Source organism: Kogia breviceps, chromosome 10, assembly GCF_026419965.1.
Source record: "Kogia breviceps isolate mKogBre1 chromosome 10, mKogBre1 haplotype 1, whole genome shotgun sequence".
Classification (NCBI taxonomy): Eukaryota; Metazoa; Chordata; class Mammalia; order Artiodactyla; family Physeteridae; genus Kogia; species Kogia breviceps.
This window is the reverse complement of record NC_081319.1, coordinates 11,616,382-11,641,152: the sequence shown is the minus strand read 5'-3', so window position 1 is coordinate 11,641,152 and position 24,771 is coordinate 11,616,382. Positions and strand designations below refer to the sequence as shown.

At 51.8% G+C, this 24,771-nt stretch overlaps 1 protein-coding gene and 1 long non-coding RNA gene across 14 annotated transcripts in view; one reads left to right on the top strand and one right to left on the bottom strand.

Annotated features, from left to right (window-relative positions):
• ITPR1 (inositol 1,4,5-trisphosphate receptor type 1) overlaps positions 1-24,771 on the top strand; it is a 327,850-nt gene that overhangs the window by 295,686 nt on the left and 7,393 nt on the right. For all 10 annotated transcript variants that reach the window (XM_067043583.1, XM_067043582.1, XM_067043578.1 and 7 more), the window contains 4 exons: positions 23-162; positions 741-906; positions 3,952-4,112; positions 22,776-22,937. In XM_067043583.1, the coding sequence (XP_066899684.1) occupies positions 23-162; positions 741-906; positions 3,952-4,112; positions 22,776-22,937 (629 nt within the window). The remainder of the gene's footprint in view (positions 1-22; positions 163-740; positions 907-3,951; positions 4,113-22,775; positions 22,938-24,771) is intronic.
• The window catches only part of LOC136794968 (uncharacterized), a 143,329-nt gene continuing 132,783 nt past the window's right edge, over positions 14,226-24,771 (bottom strand). For 2 of the 4 annotated variants that reach the window (XR_010842494.1, XR_010842486.1), the window contains one exon: positions 14,226-15,382. This is a non-coding gene — a long non-coding RNA (uncharacterized lncRNA). Of the gene's footprint in view, positions 15,383-22,394; positions 22,571-24,771 lie in introns of those variants that run through there. The other 2 variants (XR_010842492.1, XR_010842493.1) reach the window with 2 other exon arrangements.

Below are 24,771 nucleotides of genomic sequence, written 5' to 3'. Positions count from 1 at the left end.
GACGTGCCTGATCCGTTCGCAGAGCGCATCCGTGCAGAAGAGACGGAGCAAGATAAAGAGCGCACGTGTGAGACGCTACTGATGTGCATCGTCACGGTGCTGAGTCACGGGCTGCGGAGCGGGGGCGGAGTGGGAGATGTGCTCCGGAAGCCGTCCAAAGAGGTAGCTGCGCCCCAGGGGAAGGAAGAGCAGGGGGGCGGGGGGCGGGGTGAGAGCACAGCGCAGTGGGCTCCAGTGTAAACCGGAGACACGGAGGCGGAGCCGGGAGCCGTGATGAGGGGACGTGCGTGCGGAACCCGCTGCTTGGGGCTGCTTTCCTCTCCGGGGGCCAGCGAGTTGCAGCCCTGGGAGGAGGCCCCGGCGCGGAAGGGGTTCGCTTCTGCTCTCCTCTCCGTGTATTTAAGCGATTCCCTCCTTCGGGGGCCGGGGCTGGCCTGCGTGCACACATTTGTAAACCCCTTCGATCCCAGGAAGCCGCTCTCGGGCACGTGCCCCGTGACGCTCGGAGAACTCACGACATACACAGCGGGTGTGAAAAGAGCCGCGTTTGTGGCTTTTACGCTTTGACGCCCGATGTAACGTGCCGAACGAAGCACACGGCGCTGCTGGGGGTTGGGGTGGGCCAGGAGGGCTGGGACCTCGGACTTGGATGCATCGAGTCCCCTCCCCTGCCCCGAGCCCTGCAGACCCAAGTGCTGGGGAGACGGGGTAATCCGCTGACAGAGGCGCCTCTTTTCCAGGAGCCCCTCTTTGCTGCTCGAGTGATCTATGATCTCTTGTTCTTCTTCATGGTCATCATCATTGTCCTTAATCTGATTTTCGGGGTCATCATTGACACCTTTGCCGATCTGAGGAGTGAAAAGCAGAAGAAGGAGGAGATCTTAAAGACCACATGCTTTATCTGCGGTGAGTGGTGCAGCCTGGCTTTTGCCGAGGGCCTGGGGGTGCCCAGACTCTCCGTGGGAGGGGCCGCTGCTGTTGTCCAGCGTCCCTGCCCTTGGCATTGAGTGGGCCTCTGATCCGTTCTGCTGGGGAGTATCTGGAGTGCCCATGGACTTAGTGCAGCGCTTGCCGGTTGGTTTTTGGGTTTTTTTGTGTTTGTTTTTTTTTGCGGTACGCGGACCTCTCACTGTCGCGGCCTCTCCCGTTGCGGAGCACAGGCTCCGGACGCGCAGGCCCAGCGGCCGTGGCTCACGGGCCCAGCCGCTCCGCGGCACGTGGGATCCTCCCAGACCGGGGCACGAACCCGTGTCCCCTGCATCGGCAGGCGGATTCTCAACCGCTGCGCCACCAGGGAAGCCCCTGCCGGTTGGTTTTAAGAAATGAAGTTTGGGCTAGCAGAAACATCATCGTACATCATTTGAAATGTATGTGTCTCAGGGTCTTATGGTTGTTGGGCTGCCAGAGCATCTCTTGTTCCCATTCTGAGTAACTAGAATGGAGATCTTTCCTCCACCTCCAGCCTGTGGATGTCTTTACTGCAGATGGTAACAGGTTTTAAGTGCAAACAGAGTCCTCTAAGAGCATATAGTGAAAATGTTCAGAGCTTGGGCTTGGGTGTCAGACCTGGTTTCTGATTAAACCTCTGCCACTTAGCTGTGTAACCATGATAGTCACTTCACTTCTCTGAACCTTTATTGCTCATCCATAAAATGGGTACAATAATATGTACTTCTCTGCCTTATCTTGGGACTTAGGAGAGCTAGTTTATGAAACATGCCTAGCATAGCGCGTGCACTGTGTTGGCACTTAATGGTAAGTAGTAAACTGCTACATAAGGGAGGTGTATGGGGTGCCAGAGATATCATTTTCTGTATAACTACAAGGAAATACATGTAAATGCAGATTAATCATGTAGGAATCTGGGAGCTGAGTAGTCATTTCAGGATTGTTCATAATGTAGTTACTAAATACATAAATTTCCTATTGGTGTGTCTACTCAAAGAATGCTCATTTTTCCATTTAAAAACTTAAGATCGTAGCTTTTTACCCCCTTAAAACCATTTAAAACTTTTCATTTTGACAGAATTCCAGTTACAGAAGTAATAAGAATAGTACAAAGAATTTCTATATACTCTTTACTCAAGTTCCTCACATGTTAAAAGTTTTCCTTCATTTTTGTTATTCACACACACTATTTTTCTGAACAGTTTGAAAGTGGCTGGCACAATATGCCCCTTTATCCCTATTTCAATACTATATATTTCCTAAACATAGGACCCTTCTCTTATATATATGCAATATAATTATCAAAATTGGGAAGTTAACAAGGATGTAATACTCTTACTTAATCTACAGATCCTAGTCAAAGTTCATGCTTTATCCCAATAATGTCCTTTATAGCAAATGATAGTCCCAGGTCATGTGTTGAATTCAGTCCATTGACATTTTGCAAGGATATGAAAGTTAGTTATCTTGTAGAATGTCCCTTGGTTTGGGATTTTCTGATGTTTCCTCATGGTAAGATTGAGATTATGTATTGTTGTATAGGAACATCAAAGAAATGCTGTATTCTCCTCGGTGCATCATATCAGGAGGTACATGATGCCAGGTCATCTTATAACTGGTTGTATTAACTCTGATCCCTTGGTTAAGCTGGTAATTGCCCTGTTTCTCCACTGAAGTTACTTTTCTGCTCTTTGTAATTGAGAACCATTTTATGAGGAGATACTTTGAGGCAACGTAAATATCCCATTATTTCTCAAATTAAATGTTAACTCACCAGTTTTTGCATCCAGTTTTTTCCTGAGTCTGTGATTGTGACGTTTGCCAAATGATTTTCTTACTTTATTGTTCTTTCTACACTTGTTAATTGGCTTTTAAGAAATAACTTTCTTTTTTCCCTGTGTATATTTTTACTTTTGTATATGTAACACAATGGATTTGTGTATTTTTAGTTAATTCAATGGGTTATATAATCCTTTACTGTCATAATTTATTCTGATGCTCAGATTGCCCCCGATTCTGAGAGCCCCTTCAAAGCTGGCTTCTGTGTCTTTGCCATGTCACCGTCATTTATTATGGACGTTCTTACTTTTCTAGCCAAGAGATATTCTAGATGCAAGCTCACCTTGTATCTTCCCTGACCCAGCCCTGGTATCAGCCATTTCTCCAAAGAGCTCTGGTTCTGTTTAGTGGAGACTGGGATTTAGAAGCCAAGATCTGGTGACTGGGTGTGCTCACTCCTCTTGGTGTGTCGCTGCTCCCAGGGCTAATTAGGGCACAGATCTCGAGGATACATGTATCCACACAGTTCTCTATCTATTTTATAAACACATGAGAAAGGATGAGTTCACACCCATACCTCTAATTCCAGTTCAACAATCAGAGTTCATTCTGTCTCTCTCCCTTTCCCTCTTTGTGCTCCCTTCTTTGACAGTTAGACATCTGACTCCCAGTATCACCATATATTTATTTATTTGCTCAATCTAAGAATACACAGAAGCTATTTTCAGAAATGCTCACCTATACCTCTGCAAAATATAAACTTACCAGCTGGCATTTTAACTGTATGTCTAGTTCTTTTCGTCCTTACACTGTCTCCTCACAAACCTTTTAGTGTGTCTCCCTCTTGGCATTTACCTGGGGAGAAGGGACTTCACATTCACTGGTTGCCTGTGTGCACGGGCCTGTCACACCCATGCTCATTTAACCCACCCACGCTCCTGGAACCTAGACGGTTGTCTTCCCGTCCCCTGAGAAGGCGGCTAAGGCACGTGGAGACCAAACAGTGACCGGTCGGTGGCAGAGGTGGAACTCAAGCCCAAACCCATCTGACCCACAGCCTGTGTTTTCCGGCTATGATGCCAAAGCGATTGCATTGATAAGGCCCGCAGCAGCCAGCTCTGTATAAAGAGAGGAGTGAAAGCACAGCCTCCTCTGTATGGGCAGTTCTCGCGCGGCTCTCCCTGCACCGCGGCTGCTCACTCGGGGCCTCCTGTCTCTTTTTAGGCTTGGAGAGAGACAAGTTTGACAACAAGACTGTCACCTTTGAGGAGCACATCAAGGAGGAGCACAATATGTGGCACTACCTGTGCTTCATCGTCCTGGTGAAAGTGAAGGACTCCACGGAGTACACGGGGCCCGAGAGTTACGTGGCGGAGATGATCAAGGTGAGGGCAGGGGCCCCTGGAGGCGGGCCGCGCTCCCGCCTGCTGGCCTGGCACCAGCTCGGAGCATGGTGCCGCGAGCCGGTGGGGGAGACGACAGCCAGCGCCTTCTGATCCCCTACCGCGGGCCGGGCGCTACCCTCTGGAACTCCGTGAGTCTTGGCAGGTGATCTTCAGGAGCCCCGGGCAGGTGGCGTCATCTCCAGGTTAAAGGAGGAAAGCACCGCCGCTCAGAGAGATGAGCGCCCGGCCGCCCTAACCGGGGCCGGGCTTCTAACCTGGATCTCACTCTGTAGCCCGCCTTCCCGTCTCTGTGTACTTGGCATCTCTTCTTGATGATGGCTCCTCTTCTGGTTTTTCTCCTTACATAAGAGCTGCTCTCTAAGCGGTGTATTCGTTCCATGATCACTCGGTGTAGTTCAGCCTGGTTGGTCCGTTTGGCCTCAGCCTAGCCTTTCTGGGAGACAATTTGCTAATCATCAGGAAGGGGTCGCGTGAGGGAGGAATCTGAGTCCCCGGGGAATCTTCTTGTGGCCGCCGCGGCCCGGGGAGGGGAGCGCTGCCGCGGGTTTGCAGAGCGCTCTTCTCAGGCGGGGCTTTGGAGGGGCGCCAGGCGTGTGCCCTGGGGGTCCCGGGCCAGCTGTCCTTTCATCTCTGTGGTTCTGAACTTCGTTGAAACGTTCAGGGGCGTATGGTAAAGCAACGAGGCGTGGATTGTGAAGTCCAGGGAGTCTGTGATTTACACCAGCTCACTGAGGAGAGGGGACCGTGAGCTGGGAAGAAAGACTACACAATTCACTGACCTCCTTCCTGTTGCCAAGGACTTGAGCACCGTGCCCAGGTATAAGTTATCCTAAATGAGCCCTTCTGTGTTTTTGTTAACGCAGATGTGATCTTAAAGCTTTTTATGCAGAGAAACCCCAGGTGAGGGCTGATCACTGGCGGTGGACGCGGGCAGGCCGGTACGCACGTGGCCCTAGTTCTTGAGCACCCAGTTCTGAGGGGCTTTCTGGGGCTGCTGTACTGTCTGTACTATGGGGGCCCTTAAGTCTAATTCTGTGCTTCTCATAATTTAATGTACACGTGAGTCATCTCGAGAGCTGGTTAGGATTCAGATTCTGATTCAGCGGGCACTGGCAGAACTCGATATTCTGCATTTCCAACAAGCTTCCAGGGGATGCCAAGGCTGCTGGTTTGTGAATCATACGCTGAATAGTAAGAGTCCAACAGAAGAGGCAAAACAGATACTGTTTTAAGAAATTATCATCCAGGGGGCTTCCCTGGTGGGGCAGTGGTTGAGAATCTGCCTGCTAATGCAGGGGACACGGGTTCGAGCCCTGGTCTGGGAGGATCCCACGTGCCGCGGAGCAAACGAGGGCCGTGAGCCGCAACTACTGAGCCTGCGCGTCCGGAGCCCGTGCTCCGCAACGAGAGAGGCCGCGACAGTGAGAGGCCCGCGCACCGCGATGAAGAGTGGGCCCCGCTCGCCACAACTAGAGAAAGCCCGCGCACAGAAACGAAGACCCAACACAGCAAACATAAATAAATTAATTAATAAACTCCTAAGCCCCAAAAAGAAATCATCATCCCAAGTGGTTATGTGACTGCCGAGGAGAAGTATTCCTTCTTCTATGTGGATTTAGCTGTCTGTGGTCTGTGAAGCTCTTCCATATCTCTTATTGTGTTGAATGAAGAAAACTACCCCCAGTGGGGAGCCAGGAAGAGAGAACCTTGGGGGTGAGGAGAAACAGATGGGGTTTCACCACAGAGATGACTTTTTCAAAGGTTTTCAAAGAGAGAAGGTACAGTATTTCCCCGGCGTTCCAGTGGTTAGGACTCCGCGCTTGTACCGCAGTGGGCCCGGGTTCGATCCCTGGTCGGGGAACTAAGATCCCGCAAGACACGTGGAGCAACCAAATTAAAAATTTAAAAAAGAGAAAAAAGAAAGAAGCGTAGAGAGACCCGAGTGATTAGAGTAGGAGAGAGCAAGGAGAAAAAAATAACACAAAGAAGGGGGAGAAAAAGACACAAGTCCCAGAAAGAGAGTGATGGATGTCCTCTTCTACAGATGAAAGGGAGGCTTAAGGTTAAGTTAGCTGCCCAGGAACAGCTCAGAAGCTGGGATGCGAGCCTGGGTTTAATGACCCGGAACTGCACTCCATAACCCCGGCATCGGGAGGACACGGGGAGGGTGCTGGCGGCTCTGGGCCAGGTGGGAGCAGGGTCTGTTCTTAGGGAGGGAGACTGGGAATTCTGGTGGTTGTTGGGTGCAGATGTTCACAGGGTAGCTTTCGGGGTCAGGACACATTAACTGAAAAGTCTTCAGACCCTTTCTTTTCCTCCTGGTGTCGACAGTGGCAGTTTAAGCCATGTTTGATCGGCATTCATGCAGACACAAACCTATCTGCATTGTGCAAACCAACTTGCATTTGCATTAAATCCTTTAATGTTTAGAAGAGATAGCTGTAGTTTTCACCCTCATCACACATTCCTTTTCTCCCCTTACTTCGTTTGCCTCTCTCTGAATATGCCCTATCTTTAAGTCTTTCGGGGGCCAGTTTTGAAGTTTCCTGCTAATCACCTTGCTTTACGGTCACAGAAAACCCTGGTGCCCTTTGGGGTCTCTGTCTCAGTCATGAAGACTTCACAGGAGCCTTGTGAGCGGTCACCTGATGAGGCTTACGAGCCAGAAGTCACCCCCAGCCGGCCACCCAGCATGCCCAGAGCCCCCTGCATTCACTGTGCTGTCCCATCCACATCATCCTTTGCATGAGAACTTCTTGTCAAACAGCCTAAGAATCTGTAGCATCAAAGAATTCTTAACTCTGAATGTCCGAGTTGCTGAGGAACACGTTGTGTCGTGTGCTGGGCGAGGGCCCAGGAAGCGTTCCATCCACCAGCCGAAAGGCGATGCCATTTTGCCGGCACCGTTCCTGGCGGTGTCTCGCCCTGAAGCCACGTGACTCCCTGCCGGGCAGGCTCCCTGGAAAGCCACAGTGGGCTAGGAAGTGGGGGTGCCCAGCTGAGTCACTCAGTGGGGGGCTGGCAGCCCGAGGGAACTCAGCCGCCACGGTGGAGCAGGCTCCTTCCCCCCGCCGCCCTGCCCCGGTCATGGGCTCACTACTTAGCCACATGCCACAGAGGCAGCCCCAGCGGCAGCCCCGGCCAGTGGGGCGGACCTCAGCATCCCTCCTCGGGAGGCGGGCCTCTGGGAGGAGAAGCCAGGAGATGTCAAGAAGCCGACTCTGGCAGGCTGCGAATACCGCAGCGTCAGGAGGGCAGCCGACAAGCAGTGTCAGAGATGGAAGGAAAAGCCGGCCAGGAGTCCCTAAGGCCCTTTGGCTTATCATGTCCCAGAAGAAATCACTGAGACGAGTTCTTTGGGCTCCTCGGGAAAACCGCCTCTTGCTTCGTGGCACGAGGCGGTGGGTGTTGAGTTCTTCTTCAGCTCTCCTTTAGCCCGTTCATTCAGCTCCCAGGGACTCTTTTTTTTTTTTTTTTTTTTTTTTTTTTTGCGGTACGTGGGCCTCTCACTGTGGTGGCCTCTCCCATTGCGGAGCACAGGCTCCGGACGCGCAGGCTCAGCGGCCACGGCTCACGGGCCCAGCCGCTCCGCAGCATGTGGGATCCTCCCGGACCGGGGCACGAACTCGTGTCCCCTGCATCGGCAGGCGGACTCTCAACCACTGCGCCACCAGGGAAGCCCCAGGGACTCTTAAAGAACTGGAATGTCACAGTTGCCGAAAGACGACCCTACAGAACCAAATGGAAAAGGCCCCGGGTGGCCGCTCGGAGGGTGGGGGAGCTTTGCAGACGCCCCGAAAACACCTGCTTGCAGGTGGGGCGTCAGGGATGGCAACTAGGTTTTTATCTCAAAAACCAACAACTGCTTAGTAGACTCTGCCAGGGGCTCTGATGGGAGAAGGGTTCTTAGAAGGCCAAGCTGACTTTGAGAGGGCAACTCCTGAGGCTGCAGTTCCCTCGAGAACTGGCCGACGGTCAGGGGCCAGGACCTCTCTCTAGAAACGGAAACATCTGGAAAGAAGGAGCATTTGATGCTGTGCCTCACAGTCAAGAAGTCAGCAACCGGATGTTCACCCACAAATTAGTTTCCATCTAAACATGATAGAAAATTGTTTCCCTTTCCTTCTGATCACCCCCTTTCCTTTCACTGGAGATGGGAACTTGCGTGGCAAAGCCCGGGCCAGGCTGATGGCTCCCATGAAGCCATCAGCGCCTAAGAATGGGATCTGGGGGCAGAACATCGAAGGTGTGAGTTTCGGCTGTGGCCCTCCGGAGCCGGGTAACCCCGGGCAAAAGTCACGGGGCTCCCCTGACCCACGTGTGAGTCGGGGTCAGCGCCCCCTCCCGTGTCCACGGGGTGGTGGAAAGGAGAGGAACGTGTGGGCCCGGGGGCAGAGGTGGTAAGCGCTCAGGCGCAGAGCCGTCAGCCGGGAAGCCGAGGGCTGCAGCGTGGACAGCTGGTGCGAACGCCGGCTCCTAGGTGCCAGGCCTGCGTAAGGCGTCTCGGCTGGTGACGTGCTCTTACTGAGAAAAGTCAGAGTGGGCATCCTCCAGTGGAAAATTCCTGTGTCTTCCTCTGTCTTAAATTTAAAACTGTGAAGCATCCTTAAGTGTTGAAGCAGGACCAGGCGGACGTTATCACTGTCTCTCCGTTGCGTCGGTCACGGATACCTGTGACGTCTCTCTGTGTGTTTAGGGCTGTCCTCCGCTCGGGTTCGCTGCCCAGGACCAGGGGTTCCGGCGACGTGGGGAGCGCCCCCGGAGTGCTGTGTGTTAAGATTCTAGCGCGGTTATACCGGGTTAGCTGGTGGGTTCGTCTCTTGGCTTTGCGCACGCGATGGGAGGTGGCATCGTGAGCAGGTGACTTCGGGACGCTCAGCCTCTTCTGTGACTCTAAGTTACAGGACTCCCAGCCCCACCCGGCAGTGCAGAGCCGGTCTCAGATTCGTTGACTCGGGCCCCAGACAGGGCTGAACTTTCAGAGAAATGTGACTACAGAGTGACCTCACTTAGCCCTGGCAGTTCAAAGGAGGAGGAAAAAAACCCTGAGTTCCCTTCTCCCCATATGAACTTGAAGTCCGGTGCTACCACACAGAGTTTTGGCAATAGCCTTTGTAATAAGTGGACTGTTTTTTTCATCCCTGGACTATAATTTATGTACCACACGCCCTTGCTTGAATGATGTTTAGTGCTGTTTGGCTTTTCTCCGTTGCCAGCTGAAATGAGAATTTGTGTTAGTCTGTACGTGATGATTTGATAGGCCATGCAGTCTGCTGTATTTAAGCAGAATAAGTGGTAAATCAGTTGTGAGTATCTTTGCCTGAAGGAATTTAAATACTGCACAGTGGGCGTGTTGTAGGTAAAAGATCAAATATATGATTCCAAGCAAAGACCCAGCAGCCCAATTTTCTATGACAGTCAAGCCCAGGGAAAAAAGTCAGTCCTTGAAAAGCAGACTTAAGTTATTCTTGAAAGTTAGAAACTCGAGAAGCTTTAAGAGGGAAGGTTGGAAAAGGAGACCAAACAATAACTTAAATATTAAGGCATCTATTTTGCTAATAAAACAGAGATTTCCCTTTTGAAGCTTGGAATTCTACCTTGTCAGCATAAGGTGTATTTTCAGAGGTGTGTTTTTGAGTTAGTTGCAATTTAAAGACAGGGTGATCAGATGGGATGCTGCTCGTCCATAGTTCACAGCGGCTGCTCTGGCCCCTCCTCTTTGCCAGGAGAACGTGTGAATTGACGCGCTAACTGAACGGTGAACTAGCTGGGGAGAAGCTTCTCCCATGCCAGCCTGATCCCGGGGCACAGAGGTGCTCCTGTGAACTGTGGGCTGTGCCTTGCTTTGCCCTGACCCAAGCAGACTGAATCATACCGTGGTAATAGGTCTCGTTTAATCACTATGTACTGAAGTAAATGCTTTGCGTGCATGATCTCGTTTGGTCCCCATAACAGCATTGCAGGTGGCACTATCCCCATCTCCCAGACGGGAACCTAAAGCCCAGGAAGGTTAAACCACTTCTCCAGGGTCACACGGCTGAGAAGTGCTCGGGCTGAGATTCACATCCGGGTCTGCTGATTAGCGCCCACCCGGGAGGTGTCCTGACACGTGCACGTTCAGTGTGGCTCCGTCTGTGCTCGCACACGTGCCTCGGTGTCGAGAACCCGCAGCCGTTGGGCTCTGGATGCAGTGGGTTTTCCTGACTAGGACTGGCTCATCTCCCGGGCCCCTCCTCTCCGCAGCGGTGCTGAATTAGCTGCCTTCAGAAGAGGCAAGGGCCGGAAAAAGGGGGGTAGGGAGAGGAGCAGGAGAGAGGATCCCCTAGGGCATGAGCACAGATAACACGGTGGGGTTAAGTCTCTGCGCTGCCGCCAGCACCACTAGTCAGGCAGCCACCGGAGTCCGCTGCTCCGGGGGTTGTTTAAAAGACTGGAGTTCAGGAACGGCAGAGAACAGCTCTTATAAAGGGAGGACCTGCAACAGGTGTCCATTTGGACTTGCGACAATCTGATAAACGTCGTGGCCCTCACCTAAGCTTGGAACAGGGGATGGTGTTTCCTTTGGTGACCACATTCAGGGAGAGAGAGGGGTTAGTTAAAGGGGAAGGACGGTTCGCCAGAGCCACAGCCAGACTTGGGCTCCTACACCCAGGGGGCTCATGTGAATGCCCAGAACTCCCTGAAAATTAAACATCAGAGCTTCTGATCCAGCATCCCTTAGGCCTGGCGCTGACCTTTTCTCACAGGCAGAGTAGACCGCCCTCTCCCCCTGCCTACCCACGCCCTACTCCCCCCCCCCACACACACACACTCATCCACCGGAGATTTCCGGTTTGTTCCACCCTGTATCAGTTCACTTGACCTCCTCGGGGACTTCGGGTGCAGGAGGGAGGGGCGTGCACCTAGCGCTCCCCGACCTCCCCTTTCCCGAGTTTTCGCCTCACCTGTGCTTCACTGTGTGCCTGGCAGGCGGGCCCTGGCTGCTGATACAGTGACATGGAAACCCTCTGCTTCTGCAGAGATGTACAGGAGTGGCTTTGGGCTTTTATGCTGGAATTCCAGTGAGGATATGCTGGGGGAGGGGGTGGTGCTAAGATCCCGAGATGTGTCTTCCGCTTTCCTGCCTAAGCCGGGAGGCCACGGAGTTGCTTGAGATGCCCGCCGGGCTCCGCCAGCCCTCGGCGGTGGGCGGGTAGGGATACAGGCTGTGCTGCCCTCGCATCCGGCCCAGAGAGCTTTCTGAAGTCCGCTGACACCACGCGGAGTTAGGCACGTCGGAGTGCGGGGGAAGTGGAGGGATTTGGCACTCGCCTCTCGGCGGCTGGAAACGGCGTGTCAGCATCGCTGGACGTGCCGCCCAGCCGGCCAGGCGCGCTCTCGCCCCTCCCTCTGCCCTTGAGCCGGGGTCCGTGTCCATGGCGGCTGCAGGGAGCAGTTGCCGAGCTTAGGTTTCCCCAGCCAGGCTCACACCGCGTCCCGCCCTCCAGTCTGGAGGTACGAAGCCGCCCCTGCCCGGCCGCGCTCCCTGGGTGGGCGGCTTCCTCCTGTCCAGAAGCGCTCGGCATCGGAGCCGGGTCCGCTCGGCCCTCCCGGCCCTCTCCTCCGACTTTCCCACGCCTGCCCTTCGCCGAGGTGTGCGAGGACACCGCAGGTAGCGGCGAGGGGAGCAGAGCCATGACCTGCTCCGAAGAAACTTGCTGCTCGGCAGGGCCCCGGGACTCGCGTCCGCCCGAGCGTGGGGTCCGCGAGCCTGGGCGCAATACGGGCGTGGCTGCCGGCGGGTTCGCCGCCTCTGCTAGAGTCTCCCCGCGGCTCATCAGTCCCAGGGTGTGTGTCGGATTGACGTGCTTGTACACGTATATAAAATATTGGTTTACACGCACATTTCTCCCAATTGAGCAGACTTTTTCAGCTCCCCAAATGCACTTTTCTTCTCCCTTCCACACCTTGAGCCCGCCTCCTGCTCCTCCCCCACCGCAGACCCCGCTGAGCCACCCGCCCGGCCCCTTCGGTCCCCGCTCCGCTCCGTAGCCAGCCGGCAACTCCCTGGCCTTCACTCCTTCATTTCCTCTCTGCTCTGAACATGGCGGACTGCGTGTGACAGAGCCGGACCGTAGCGCCCGATGCCACTGAGAGGCGTGTGACCCCCTGGCCTTTATGAGAATGTTCGGAATTTGTTTCTATCGAGTACATATATTGAGGCTTCTTTAAAATGTAGCTCTTCAGAACGAGGCCTGCTAGTGTGTGTCTGGGGCATGTGAGGAGGAGGCAGAGAGGCTAGCATTTAGGTACAGCTGTTTGTATTTAAAGGTTATGACGTGGACACGGCCTCAGTCTCTCCTTTCACAAACGCACTTTTTTACAGGGCCCCTGTGTTACCACCTGTCAAGTGAGAAAGTTGGACCAGAGGGTCTCTTAGGCCACCTTTAGCTCTACAGTTCCACAAAGCAACTTTCAAACGACTCCCGAGGGTCTGTGTCAGGAGAGGATGCAGGGAGGTGTCAGGAGGGAGAGAGGAGACCCGTGTGAACAAGCTAGTGAGTGTATGGGTCAGGGTGCCGGGGGCAGGTTGGTAAGATGGGGGCGGTTGGAAAGGATTGAGGAATCTGGAGAATCTGCACTTCCTCCCGGAAGAGTTCAGGCTTTGGGCACCTTCCAAACCCCTCTCAAGTCAGGATGGAGGGGGTGGCGCACCCTTGAATTCTCACTGAAGTCGTACGGACGGTGACAACGATGACACCCTCCCATCACCAGTTTCTCAGGGTGTCTAGGCAGGGCTGGCCTTCAGTAAAACCATTTCAATCAGGAGGAGATTTCCGGCGCAGCAGCCAGAGGCTGACACGCTATCTAGCGGGACCCGGCTGCAGGGGAAGCAGCGAGCAGGGTGGCGTGTGCGTGAGTGTATGTCCAAAGACAAACACTACGTCTTTTTCCCCCGAAACGATAGCAAAGAACGCTGAAAGCCTTTTAAGTAGGCTAAAAACAAACCAAAAAAACCATCATTGTATAAAGAGATCAAAGTTTAAAACTCATGGAATGCAAAAAAAGAATAGAGGAAAACCAAGAAAAACTGTTAAAATCCCATGTGTCACCACAGGGAACATTCTGGTAGATTGCTTAGCTAACTGAACGTGCAGGGGACGTGGCCCGAGCAGAACATCCTGAGCCAGCCTGGGAGAAGGCGAGTTCGCCCGAGGGCTCTTCGTCAGGAATCTCCGTCCGCCCGCCCTGTCCTGGTCCAGCACAGGCCGTCCCCCACCTTTCTCCCCTCCGCTGTGACCTCAGGCTTCTTCCTCCCGGCACCCCAGGGGCCCAGGACCCGGCTGCACCTCTCCAAGTAGGGAGCGCTGCTTTCTCGTGGCCCCAGTGGGAGCCCGGCGTCACTTAACCTGAGGCCCCAGAATGACATGAAGCAGTGACTCTGCAGCTGCCTTTGCCTAGGGATTTCATCAGAAATGGGTGCGGTCCTCTCCCTGGCGGGGCTACGCTGTATCGTCCAAGGACAGCTATTAATTGAGTCTGGAAGGGTGAGCGGTCATTCCAGCCCAGCTGAAGATTATATAATGGGGCCTGTCTGGGTGATGTCGTCCGAGACAAGAGCAGCAGACCACGCTGACGCCTGCTCTCGGGAGCAGCGTGGGCGCCCTTCCCGTGGCTCCATCGGCAAGAGAGAAATCTGGGCCTCTACAATCGAAAGCAACCCTCAGCCCGGGAGACGAAGAACTAACTTACGTAGCAGCCGGGCGCCACACCTGGGGTCGTCATCCTGGGCCGCAGACCAGCTGTGTGGCCTCAGGCCGCTGGCGCTCACCTATACTTGTGCCTAGTGCTTTCCAGTTGACGGGACACGTTCTTCATTTGATCCTCACGTTAACTCTGTGAAGCAGACAGTAATCTCTTTCTCAAAAAAAAAAAAAAAAAGGAGGGGGGAGCAGAGAGCCAGGCTGGTTGGCGGACTCACCCCAGCTCACTGTCCGTGAACACTGCGCTGCCGGGGCCTCCGCCCGGGATTCTAGGACGCAGCTGTCCCGCTGACGCACTGACATCCTGGGCTTGCTGCAGAAAGAAACCTGTGAGGTACAGGGACCTGGACCCCTGAATTTCAGGCTGGCCGACAAATTCCAGGTGTGGGATCCATTGTTTAAAATAGGTTTTATTTTTTACAGGAAACACTGAGCAGAAAGGACTGAGTTCCGTATGCCCCCTTCTCCCCACCTCACCCGCCAGTTGCCGTTATTAACGTCCGTATTACTGTGGTGTAGTTACTACAATTGGTAAACTCATCTCGATACGTCATTATTAACGAAAGACAGTAGTTTACGTCAGGATTCACTCTCGGCGTTGTACGTTCTGTAGCTTTTGACACGTGTATAATGACATGGATCCACTCTTACGGCAGCAAACAGAACGGGCTCACTGCCCTCCAAGTCCTCTGTGCTCTACCTGTTTGTCCCTCTAGCCCCCAACCCTCAATCTTCTTACCTTTGGAATCTATTTTTTCAATTTAGTTTCTTTTTAATGTATAATAGATACTATAAATGACAGTTTTGGAGTCATTGAGCGTACTTAGCGTTATTATCACTGTTTTTCGCCCAAATTAGTGGACTCTGGGTTTTGCTTGCTTTCCATGACCTTAGAAAAGTGAGCTTCTAAAGATTATTTTCGTCCTCTTCAATGCAAATAGTCACCCTACCTCACAAGAGGGGCAAATATTTAAAGTTTATTGAGTGTCATATATTCCTGCTTTAGAAAAGTTAAGGATTATCTTCAGTGCTCCCCTTCCGCTCTCTTCCAGGCATTCTCTGGGGGTTTGGATACATGGGGAGGTTTGGATACATGGGGTGGCCAAGAATCAGTCACTCCTGTCCCCCAAGCATCGCCAGGCCCTCTGGGAAAATCCTGTTTGTGATCTTGCTTGGTAAGGATAAGTGGAAACGCATTTGGCATTTGAGTTGAAAGGACAGTCTCTGCCTTCCTGAATCTTCCCCGAGGGGATTCTACGGCTTACGGGTCTGTCTTTCCAGGACCCATCTTCTTGCCCATGACCCTTTCTTTGACCCTCATGCCCCCACCAAAAAAAAAAGAAAAAAAAATAGCAATTCTCTAGTCTGGCCGTAAAGGAATAAGGGATTCAGCAATAAATGTTGCGTTGTTTACACGGTAAACAAAACTCTACCTCAGTGGACTTTCTCTGAGGAGGCGACTGGCGATCTCAGTTGTCTTTCTTAGAACAGCCTCTTCCGTTGAACCTGGGAAGAAGAGAAGAAAAGAAAAAAAAAAAACGCTTCTCAGAATGATGAGCATTTGAGCATCGTACAATCCAACTTCCTCTCTTCCTCTCTCTCTCTGTGTTTCTCTCTCACACACACACGGCCTCCCTCTTTCCAGTCAAGAACATTTCAAGAGGTCAGTGCCGCCCCCGCGTCTAAAACTTCAATGTTTGCCTTTGCAGGGACTTTTGCAACTTTACCTAGAAAAGAACTAACCAGAACCTTAGCACTTGTGGTCAGCCTGCTTCCGGCTGTGGCTTGAGTCGGTTTGTCTGCTCTGACAGAGGAAGTGCTTGCTGTGGCGGGAACTGCACTGGCTGGATTGTAGGAGGACCAGGGCAGACAGTGCCTAATGACATTGGTATGCGAGGTGCCAGCAGCAAGGAGAGCGAGGGAAGCACAGAGGGGCTCTCAGAGCCAGAGCGACAGATGCGGCTGAGAGACGTGCAGTGAAGCCACGAGCCTCCCCAGACCCACCCTCCTGAATACACACCCCCCCACACACACACACGAACACACCCCCCCACACACACACACACGAACACACACACACACACGAACACACACACACACACACACACACACACACACACACACACGAGATGAATTCATGTACAAACAAAAATGCCTTCGTTGATGACTTTCTTAAAAAGGCAAGAGAAGCCAGGATACTGAGACATGTTTTTGATCTGGAATGGACATAAAGGCAGGATTTTGCAAACACTGATGGACCTTCAGCCCCTGGCTGGCTGGGGAACCACGGGCGCAGGCTTCCCTGGAGTCACTGAGCCCGCAAACAAGCTCAGCGTTTGCTGTGGGAGTCCGAGCTAAAGAGAAAGTGACTGGACTCGGGTGTTCTCTCTCCGCTCCAAGGCCAGGACTGGGGTAGTCTAACGATCTTCCTGTAAAGATGTCGGTCTCCGTGCAGAGGGTCCTGCTGGTGAGAGCCTCGGCGCCGCGTCGGAGCTCATGCCCCTGCGCGGGGTGCAAAGCCGAATGGAAACTGAGAGAACAGTCTGGCTAGAATTGTTAATTAATTTTCACTGCTAGACACTCTCTGGTAATTTGAGATTAGGGTGATTATTTAATTAAAATACTGGCACCACCTAGGACCTCAAATTTGGGTACAGAAGAGCTACCGGTATACGCCATCCAGAGCACTTGGATTCCCTTGTTTCCTGTGGTTTAGGGTTTGAAGGGGGCCCCACCTCTGCTTTGCATTGTTAGATATTAAGGTTGGAGGAGGGCAGTAAGGTGGTAATTGGTAAACATCTCGACCAGGAAATCCTGTTCCTCCCTTTGTACTGAAGGACTCTCATGAAATGGAGAACGAAGGTGGATCGCCAGGATTGGGGCACATGGTACAGAGTGGCCTGTGAAAAGTATGACGTTTCTTTAAAATTGGAGTCCGTTTCATGTTCTCCAGGGCATATTCTGAGTTTAATATAAAAATATTTTGGATCGTGAACCACTGACTAAAATGGGCGTTCTAAAAAGATGCATTATTTCTGTCTATGGCTTTGTGTACCCCTTGGGCAGGGCCTTCGTGCCCCAGGATTACCGGTGGCAGCCCATTTACAGAAGTACAGATGAAGCGAAAGCAAACAGCATCTGAGTGCAGCTCTTGGCCGTTGCGGTGAGGAACAAAGATGCCGGCAGCAGCCATTTTAAGGCCAGTGGACCCCATTCGATGGCCTAGCGGACACTCACTGGGCACTCAGGCCTTGGAGCTAGGGCTGCACGGGGTCCACGAAAGCGAACAGCCACGCCCTGAGCCCTGCACTACACATTCCTTGCACTGCATTCCACCCCTTGAGGGCCGGGACCTTGTCTTTCTCATCTCTAGACCCTCGGCACTCAGCCCTGTGCCAGGCACAGAAATGAGAGATATTCAGTAGACCGTTGTTGCATGAGGTCTGTGCGTTCTGCATTTGTCAGAGACCTTTCTGAAATCACTGCCTGGGAGTCCAGAGATCAAATCACATACACCACGGAAGGAGGTGGGAATCTGCTGTGGAAAAATTCTCTTTTTCATCTACAGTCCTGTGGTCGCTTGCTGTTAGAATAAGGAAAAGAAACTCTTCCTTCAACTTAAGGAACTTAAGCTACGTACAGACTCTTGCATTGATTTTCTGTCTTCTTTTTTGAAGACCTGTTTAATGGGGACCCGGTTTGGAAATCTGTGCTTTCTATTTTTATGGAGGGTTTGCTAAGCAAATGAACATGAAAATTTGAGGGCCAGGTCTGAGATGAATTCTCTACCCATCCTAGGCAGTTGTGCATTCCTCTGCATGTCGGGAGTCGGGGGGGCCGCAGGTGAGCTCTCACTCCGGCTCGTACACGTCCCGTCTCTCTGCCAGCACCTTGTCGGGCAGGGGCTCCGGGTCACTGCCTCCCTTCCCCGCCACCCACGTGTCCTGGCCTACTCCTGTCACCGCCGTCCCGCTCCCGCTCTGCGGTGCTCCACGGCCTGGGCTGCCGCCCTGCCTGTCTGCCCTCCGCCCCAACTGCGGCCCGCCCTGCTTTCAGGGCTGTGCCAGCCCCCCCTCTGCTGAGAAGGCCCCCACGCTGGCCCCGCGTCTGGCCAAGTGGTAACCTTCCTTCAGGCCCAGGCCCTCCACGAAGCGGGTCCCAGCCGTGCAGAGCCGCCGCGGTCAGGCCTTCCGTTAACCCCTCTCTTCCTGCTGCTCATTTGACCCGGCCTAGCTGCTTTAGTTCCGTGCTGCTTGTTCTCCTTAACTGATTTGCAAGCACTTTGATGGCAGGAACCCCACGTCATACTTAGGTTTCCAAGCCACGTCCACGTTAAAGAGGTCCAGGAGGCAGTGACCAAGCACGGGGGGGGCTCACTGCCGTCTCCTCGGAACCAAGCATGTAAGGTAAGGGCTCCTTAAGTACTCATCGAATATGCTGTATTTTAAAAATGTTTGCTTCCGAGAGTGCTTATACTTTTGACTTGAATCTAAAGAACTATCAAACATTTCCCCCCAAATATACTCGGTAAGAGAAGTTTACAGTTTGCGAGCAGCAGGTCATCCTCAGGATCTCCTTGGCGGTGGAGGGAGTGTCCCCTCGCCCCGGGGGCTGTGTGTGCCGCATTGCCGTGCAGGGGGAGCCCTAGCGGTCTCCGAACTCCCTGCCACGTCACACTGTCATATCCCCGGTGATGGTGTGTCCGTGTGTTCCTGAGTCTGACGGTTTCAGTGGGACTTTGGGTCTTTCCTCTTCACCTTGCCCTCCGCAGGGGTCGGTGTGCAGACACCTGCAGCCGTCCCCGTGCATATCCGGTCTCGGGTACACGGCCGGCCTTGCCGCAGCTGCGCCCGTGGCCCGTCAGCCTGGCCACCGGTCTCTCCCTCCGTCACGGGGCCCGCGCTGCCTAGTGAGAGAGAGTGACCGCCAGCCACCCGGCCCCTCCGCGTGCCCTGGGCAGTCAGGTGCGTCTTCCCTTAGGCTGGCACGGTGCAAGGCTGGCGCGACGTGGGAGGCACGGACACGGGGCAGTGGTCTGATCAGTGACCTCGGCGGCCTCTCAGCGTCGCCGCTGCGCTTCAGTGTTTTCCGACGTCTGCTCTCTCCTCCTCGCTGTAGCCACACAGCAGAAAACTGATGACACGTGGCAGCGCTCCAGGGTTTTAGGCTGGTCATCTTCGAAATGGGGAGTTTTGTCACACGTCCTTCCGCCCGCCGCTCTGTCTGCGGTGGGAGGTTGATGAGAACGGGGACAGGCCGACGCCAGGGCACGTGGGAAGGGATGCTGGTCACAGGGCGCGTGGCGCGGGCAGGTAAACGGCGCCACTTCCCCCTCCCAGCGGTCTCGCTCAGCAGTGGAGGTCTGGCGTGTGAGCATCAGCTACCAGGGCCCACCCACGAGACGGTGGCTTTCTCGTGCCTTTGCTTCCACAGATGTTCATCAGGGGTCTGCTGTGTTCCCGTCACTGTGTGCCGAGGTGGTTCCTGCTCTCAGGACGCCGGCAGGCTCGGGAGTCCCGACTGGACTCGCCACGCGCCTTAAGCAAATGCTCTCCAGTAGGTGGGACACGTCGTGCCACTGTGGTGTATGCCTTCCGTGTAATATTTTCAACGGGGTCTTGTTTGGCTGCGACATTGCTAGATTGCATTAGGTCGAGACACGGTTTAGCTATCTTGCTTTTAAAAATTTAGGCGTCTTGTGGTGTTTCGTTCTCGGTTTTGAGGATGTTGACGCCTTCTATTGTATGTGACAGTGGTTGGCAAACTCCAGACTGTGGGCCAAACCTGGCCCTCCGCCAGCATTTGTAAATAAAGTTTTATTGGAACACAGCTACCCCGGTTCATTTGTGTATTCTCGAGGGGTGTTTGGGGGCTACATAGCAGATTTGCTGTGACAGAGACCATATGGTCCAGAAAGCCAAAGAGATTTACTATCAGAAAATGTTTACTATGCAGAAAAACTCTGCTGATCTCTGGTGTACACAAAGCAACAACAGCAAATTCTGTGTGTGTGTGTGTGTGTGTGTGTGTGTGTGTGTGTGTGTGTGTGTGTGTGTGTGTTGGTGGGGTGGGCATGATTTGTGTTAGGATGTTTATTAGAACTCATCCCGATGAGGTCCGAACGGCCCAGGGGAGATGTGACGCCAGCTGGACGTGGAATGAGTCAGTGCGCCTCCCCTTACCTCCGGCTGATGAAGCTTTTCTTACACTTCATTCCTGCCTCTCTGTACAGAACTCACGCAGGTGGTGTACTTTTTATGAGAAAAGCATATGTGGGCAGGAAGAAGTGAGGTGGGAGGAGGGCGCTTGTCCATTCTGTTCACCAGCAGTGAGAAAAGCTGTTTACAGGTATGAGCTGTAGGCATCAAAACAAAGGGAGGAGACAGACAGGGAAGGAGACTGAATGGGTTTTTTTTTTTTTTTTAACATCTTTATTTGAGTATAACTGTTTTACAATAGTGTGTTAGTTTCTCCTTTACAATAAAGTGAATCAGTTATACATATACATATGTTCCCATATCTCTTCCCTCTTGTGTCACCCTCCCTCCCACCCTCCCTATCCCACCCCTCTAGGTGGTCACAAAGCACAGAGGTGAACTCCCTGTGCTATGCTGCAGCTTCCCACTGGCTATCTATTTTACATTTGGTAGTGTGTATAGGTCCCTGCCGCTCTCTCACATCGTCACAGCTTACCCTTCCCCCTCCCCATATCCTCAAGTCCATGCTCTAGTAGGTCTGTGTTTTATTCCCGTCCTACCACTAATCTCTTCATGACTTTTTTTTTTTTAAGAGTCCATATATATGTGTTAGCATACAGTATTTGTTTTTATCCTTCTGACTTACTTCACTCTGTATGACAGACTCCAGGTCCATCCACCTCATTACAAATAACTCAATTTCATTTCTTTTTATGGCTGAGTAATATTCCATTGTATGTGCCACATCTTCCTTATCCATTCATCTGTTGATGGACACTTAGGTTGCTTCCATGTCCTGGCTATTGTAAATAGAGCTGCAATGAACATTTTGGTACATGACTCTTTTTGAATTATGGTTTTCTCAGGGTATATGCCCAGTAGTGGGATTGCTGGGTCATATGGTAGTTCTATTTGTAGTTTTTTAAGGAATCTCCATACTGTTCTCCATAGTGGCTGTATCAATTTACATTCCCACCAGCAGTGCAGCAGGGTTCCCTTTTCTCCACACCCTCTCCAGCATTTATTGTTTCTAGGGTTGTTGATGATGGCCATTCTGACCGGTGTGAGATGATATCTCATTGTAGTTTTGATTTGCATTTCTCTAATGATTAATGAGGTTGAGCATTCTTTCATGTGTCTGTTGGCAATCTGTATATCTTCTTTGGAGAAATGTCTTTTCAGTTCTTCTGCCCAGTTTTGGATTGGATTGGGTTGTTTGTTTTTTTGTTATTGAGCTGCCTGAGTTGCTTATAAATTTTGGAGATTAATCCTTTGTCAGTTGCTTCATTTGCAAATATTTTCTCCCATTCTGAGGGTTGTCTTTTGGTCTTGTTTATGGTATCCTTTGCTGTGCAAAAGCTTTTAAGTTTCATTAGATCCCATTTGTTTATTTTTGTTTTTATTTCCATTTCTCTAGATGGGTCAAAAAGGATCTTGCTGTGATTTATGTCATAGAGTGTTCTGCCTATGTTTTCCTCCAAGAGTTTGATAGTGTCTGGCCTTACATGTAGGTCTTTAACCCATTTTGAGTTTATTTTTGTGTATGGTGTTAGGGAGTGTTCTAATTTCATACTTCTACAGGTAGCTGTCCAGTTTTCCCAGCACCACTTATTGAAGAGGCTGTCTTTTCTCCACTGTGTTTCCTTCCCTCCTTTATCAAAGATAAGGTGACCATATGTGTGTGGGTTTATCTCTGGGCTCTCTATCCTGTTCCATTGATCTATATTTCTGTTTTTGTGCCAGTACCATACTGTCTTGATTACTGTGGCCTTGTAGTATAGTCTGAAGTCAGGGAGCCTAATTCCTCCAGCTCCATTTTTCGTTCTCAAGATTGCTTTGGCTATTCGGGGTCTTTTGTGTTTCCATACAAATTGTGAAATTATGGGACTTTCTTATAGCAACTGACAGCACCCACCAGCCATTTCAGGCCGGAAGGAAAAGGAAACAAGAGTCGAGAGGTGGTGTCCACAAGTTCAAAAAGAGGGAAACTGAACCCGCTCCCCATTTTCAGCCTCTTAACAACCCTCTACCAAGCAAACACACCCATACACGTATCTGGTCGATCCCAGAACACTCGGGATCTTAAAATTCATGTACGTGTAGAGTGCTGGCAAATGATTTTCCTAATATAACGCTTTAAAAAATACACAGCACGGTATGAGGTATCTAGAGTAGTCGAAGTCACAGACCGCAAACAGGGGGCAGTGGCCAGGGGTGGCAGAGTTACTGTTCGGTGGGGAAGATGACAAGAATCCCCGAGATGGATGGTGGTGATGGCTGCACGACAGTGTGAGTGCACTTAATACCACGGAACTGTACACTTAAAAATGATTAAAATGGTAAATTGTATTACATATATTTTAACACAGTTTTGAAACTCCAATCTCATGAGCTGTGTCATTGGCAAAGATCACAGATGGCGTGGCAGTCGTCGTATCTGGAGATTAGGAATCTTGTTTGGAAACCCACTTGTCCTCATATGTTAAAGTGATTTCTTCTAGGAATTAAGAGAGTTTAGTTATACTCAATTAAAAAGATATTTACTGAAGGATTTTTAAAAACACACAGGACAGTACATTAGGTCTGCAGCAATCAGAGAGCGCCTGCGGAAAGGTGGCACAGAGAAAAGATGGTGGGGTGAGACTGCCTCTGTTGCCTCTGCTCTTCCAAGTGACTCCCTCTTTTTTTCACGTGGATTCTAGGAAAGAAACCTTGACTGGTTCCCAAGGATGAGAGCCATGTCCCTGGTCAGCAGCGACTCGGAAGGAGAACAGAATGAGCTGCGGAGCCTGCAGGAGAAGCTGGAGTCCACCATGAAGCTGGTCACTAACCTTTCCGGGCAGCTGTCAGAATTAAAGGACCAGGTAAAGAAAAGAAACCCCACCTGCCTACACCCCCCCACACACACACACCCCCACTACCATACACACCGAGTGCGGTGAGGAAAGAAATCAGCAGCGCTCAGGTTAACATGCTGAAGCTTATCACCTGGATAGAAAAGGAACCGGGCAACAGAGGACAAAGTCACTTAGTCCGTCAGTTTCTCCTCCTCTCCCCCCTCACTGCCCTTGGACAGGACAAGCCCATGACGCTACTTTCAGTGCCACTCAGGACGAGGTTTTCATATGAAAAACAAAACCAGAAAATGAGAAAATGCAAAGTACTTCAATGAAGTGCTGTACGGAAAAACACGATGTGTAAAGCTGTACTCTTGATTTTTCTTCACTGACACAAAAGATTAGAGGCTGTTTCTGGTTTTGCTTTTCAGCCCTCAGATCCACCAACCCCTCGCCCCAGATACTTAAATCCAGCATCCTGGGATGAACCATAGTCAAGGAAGAGCTCCTTTTGGTTCGCTCACTGGCCAGATCCTTACTTATCGAGTGGCTCGCACGGTCCAGGCAGCGTGGCAGGTGCTGGGGGTGACACAGCGACCAGCCTGCCGGCCGCGTACCTGCGCTCACAGCCCAGCCGCCTGCAGACGCGCTGCCCCATCCTGCCCCCTGTCCGTAAAGTAAATGCTTTGCCCCTGTGACTAAGCTGGGCGAAGCGGGCAAGTATGTAGCAAACCCTATATACTCCGGTGCCCCCCTGGCCCGCCCTGGACCCCCTTAAAATGGGCGCTCACAGTCGCCAGCGGGCGACCTCCTGCTGGGAGGGCCTGTGCTCCGCCGTAGCTGACTGGGATAATCCTGCACAAAAGCTCAGCCTTCCGCAGCGGTGCTGAAGCCTTTTAATCGCTTCCGCAGACAAGATTATAAATTTTGCACAGCAGCAGTTATCAGGCAAGGCTGGCCTGGAGGTAAGTTGTAAGGTCTACCCACAGGTACGTAATAACTAGTGAAGACCCTGTCTAGGATCAACTCTCCCTGGAGTCAGTTTACATGGCACTTTAACAATCCTGCTTTGAATTTTATTTCTTTTCCAACTAAATTACTCCAGACTGAGCCCCAAGATACCATTTGGCCTCCAGTTCTTTTCTTTCACGTGTATTAAGATACAAAGAAAAAGAGTAATGGGACCAGAGGGCCTTATTTATGAAGGCTGTCTACGGTGCTGAGCTTGGCAGTCACCTAAAATGAGTAAAAACCTAAATAAGTAAAGCTAATGAAGGTCTAACTGGATTACTTTGCTTCTTATTTTAATCAACTTTTTACCCCTGCTGTGAAACACTTCACAGACGTGCCACCGGACTAGGCTGACTCACGAGCACACCGGCTGCCACGGCTGCCTCTGCTTCCTCCCTGACGAGCGAGGCGAGCTCCGTGAGGCGTGTAGCAATGCTCAGGCCCCCCCCCTTTGAGAGAGCTGTGGCTACAAGCATCTCCCTTAAATCAGATGTTTTAAATTCGATGCCAGAAAATCTTACAAAAATTGATCTCATGCAGACCAAAACAAAGGAAGTATTTAGCACTCTATAAAGTGCCACTTGTAAACATGTCTGAAGCGAACTATTATTGGGTCTTCTGGGGTAGTAAATGCCACTCGAGCCCTTCTCTGTAGGCCGGGCCTGTGCTTTCAGCGCGTAGACTCCTGTGTGTTGAATCGCGCCCTGAGGGTGGTTCTGAAGTTGCTTCGGTGGTGACACTGTGCAAACCAGTGATCCTGGTCTAAGGAGTGAACCGAAGCTGAGGGATTCGCACGGAGAATCGCAGGCATAGCAGGTAGCCAAGACCACAGACGGCACTGCAGCCGATT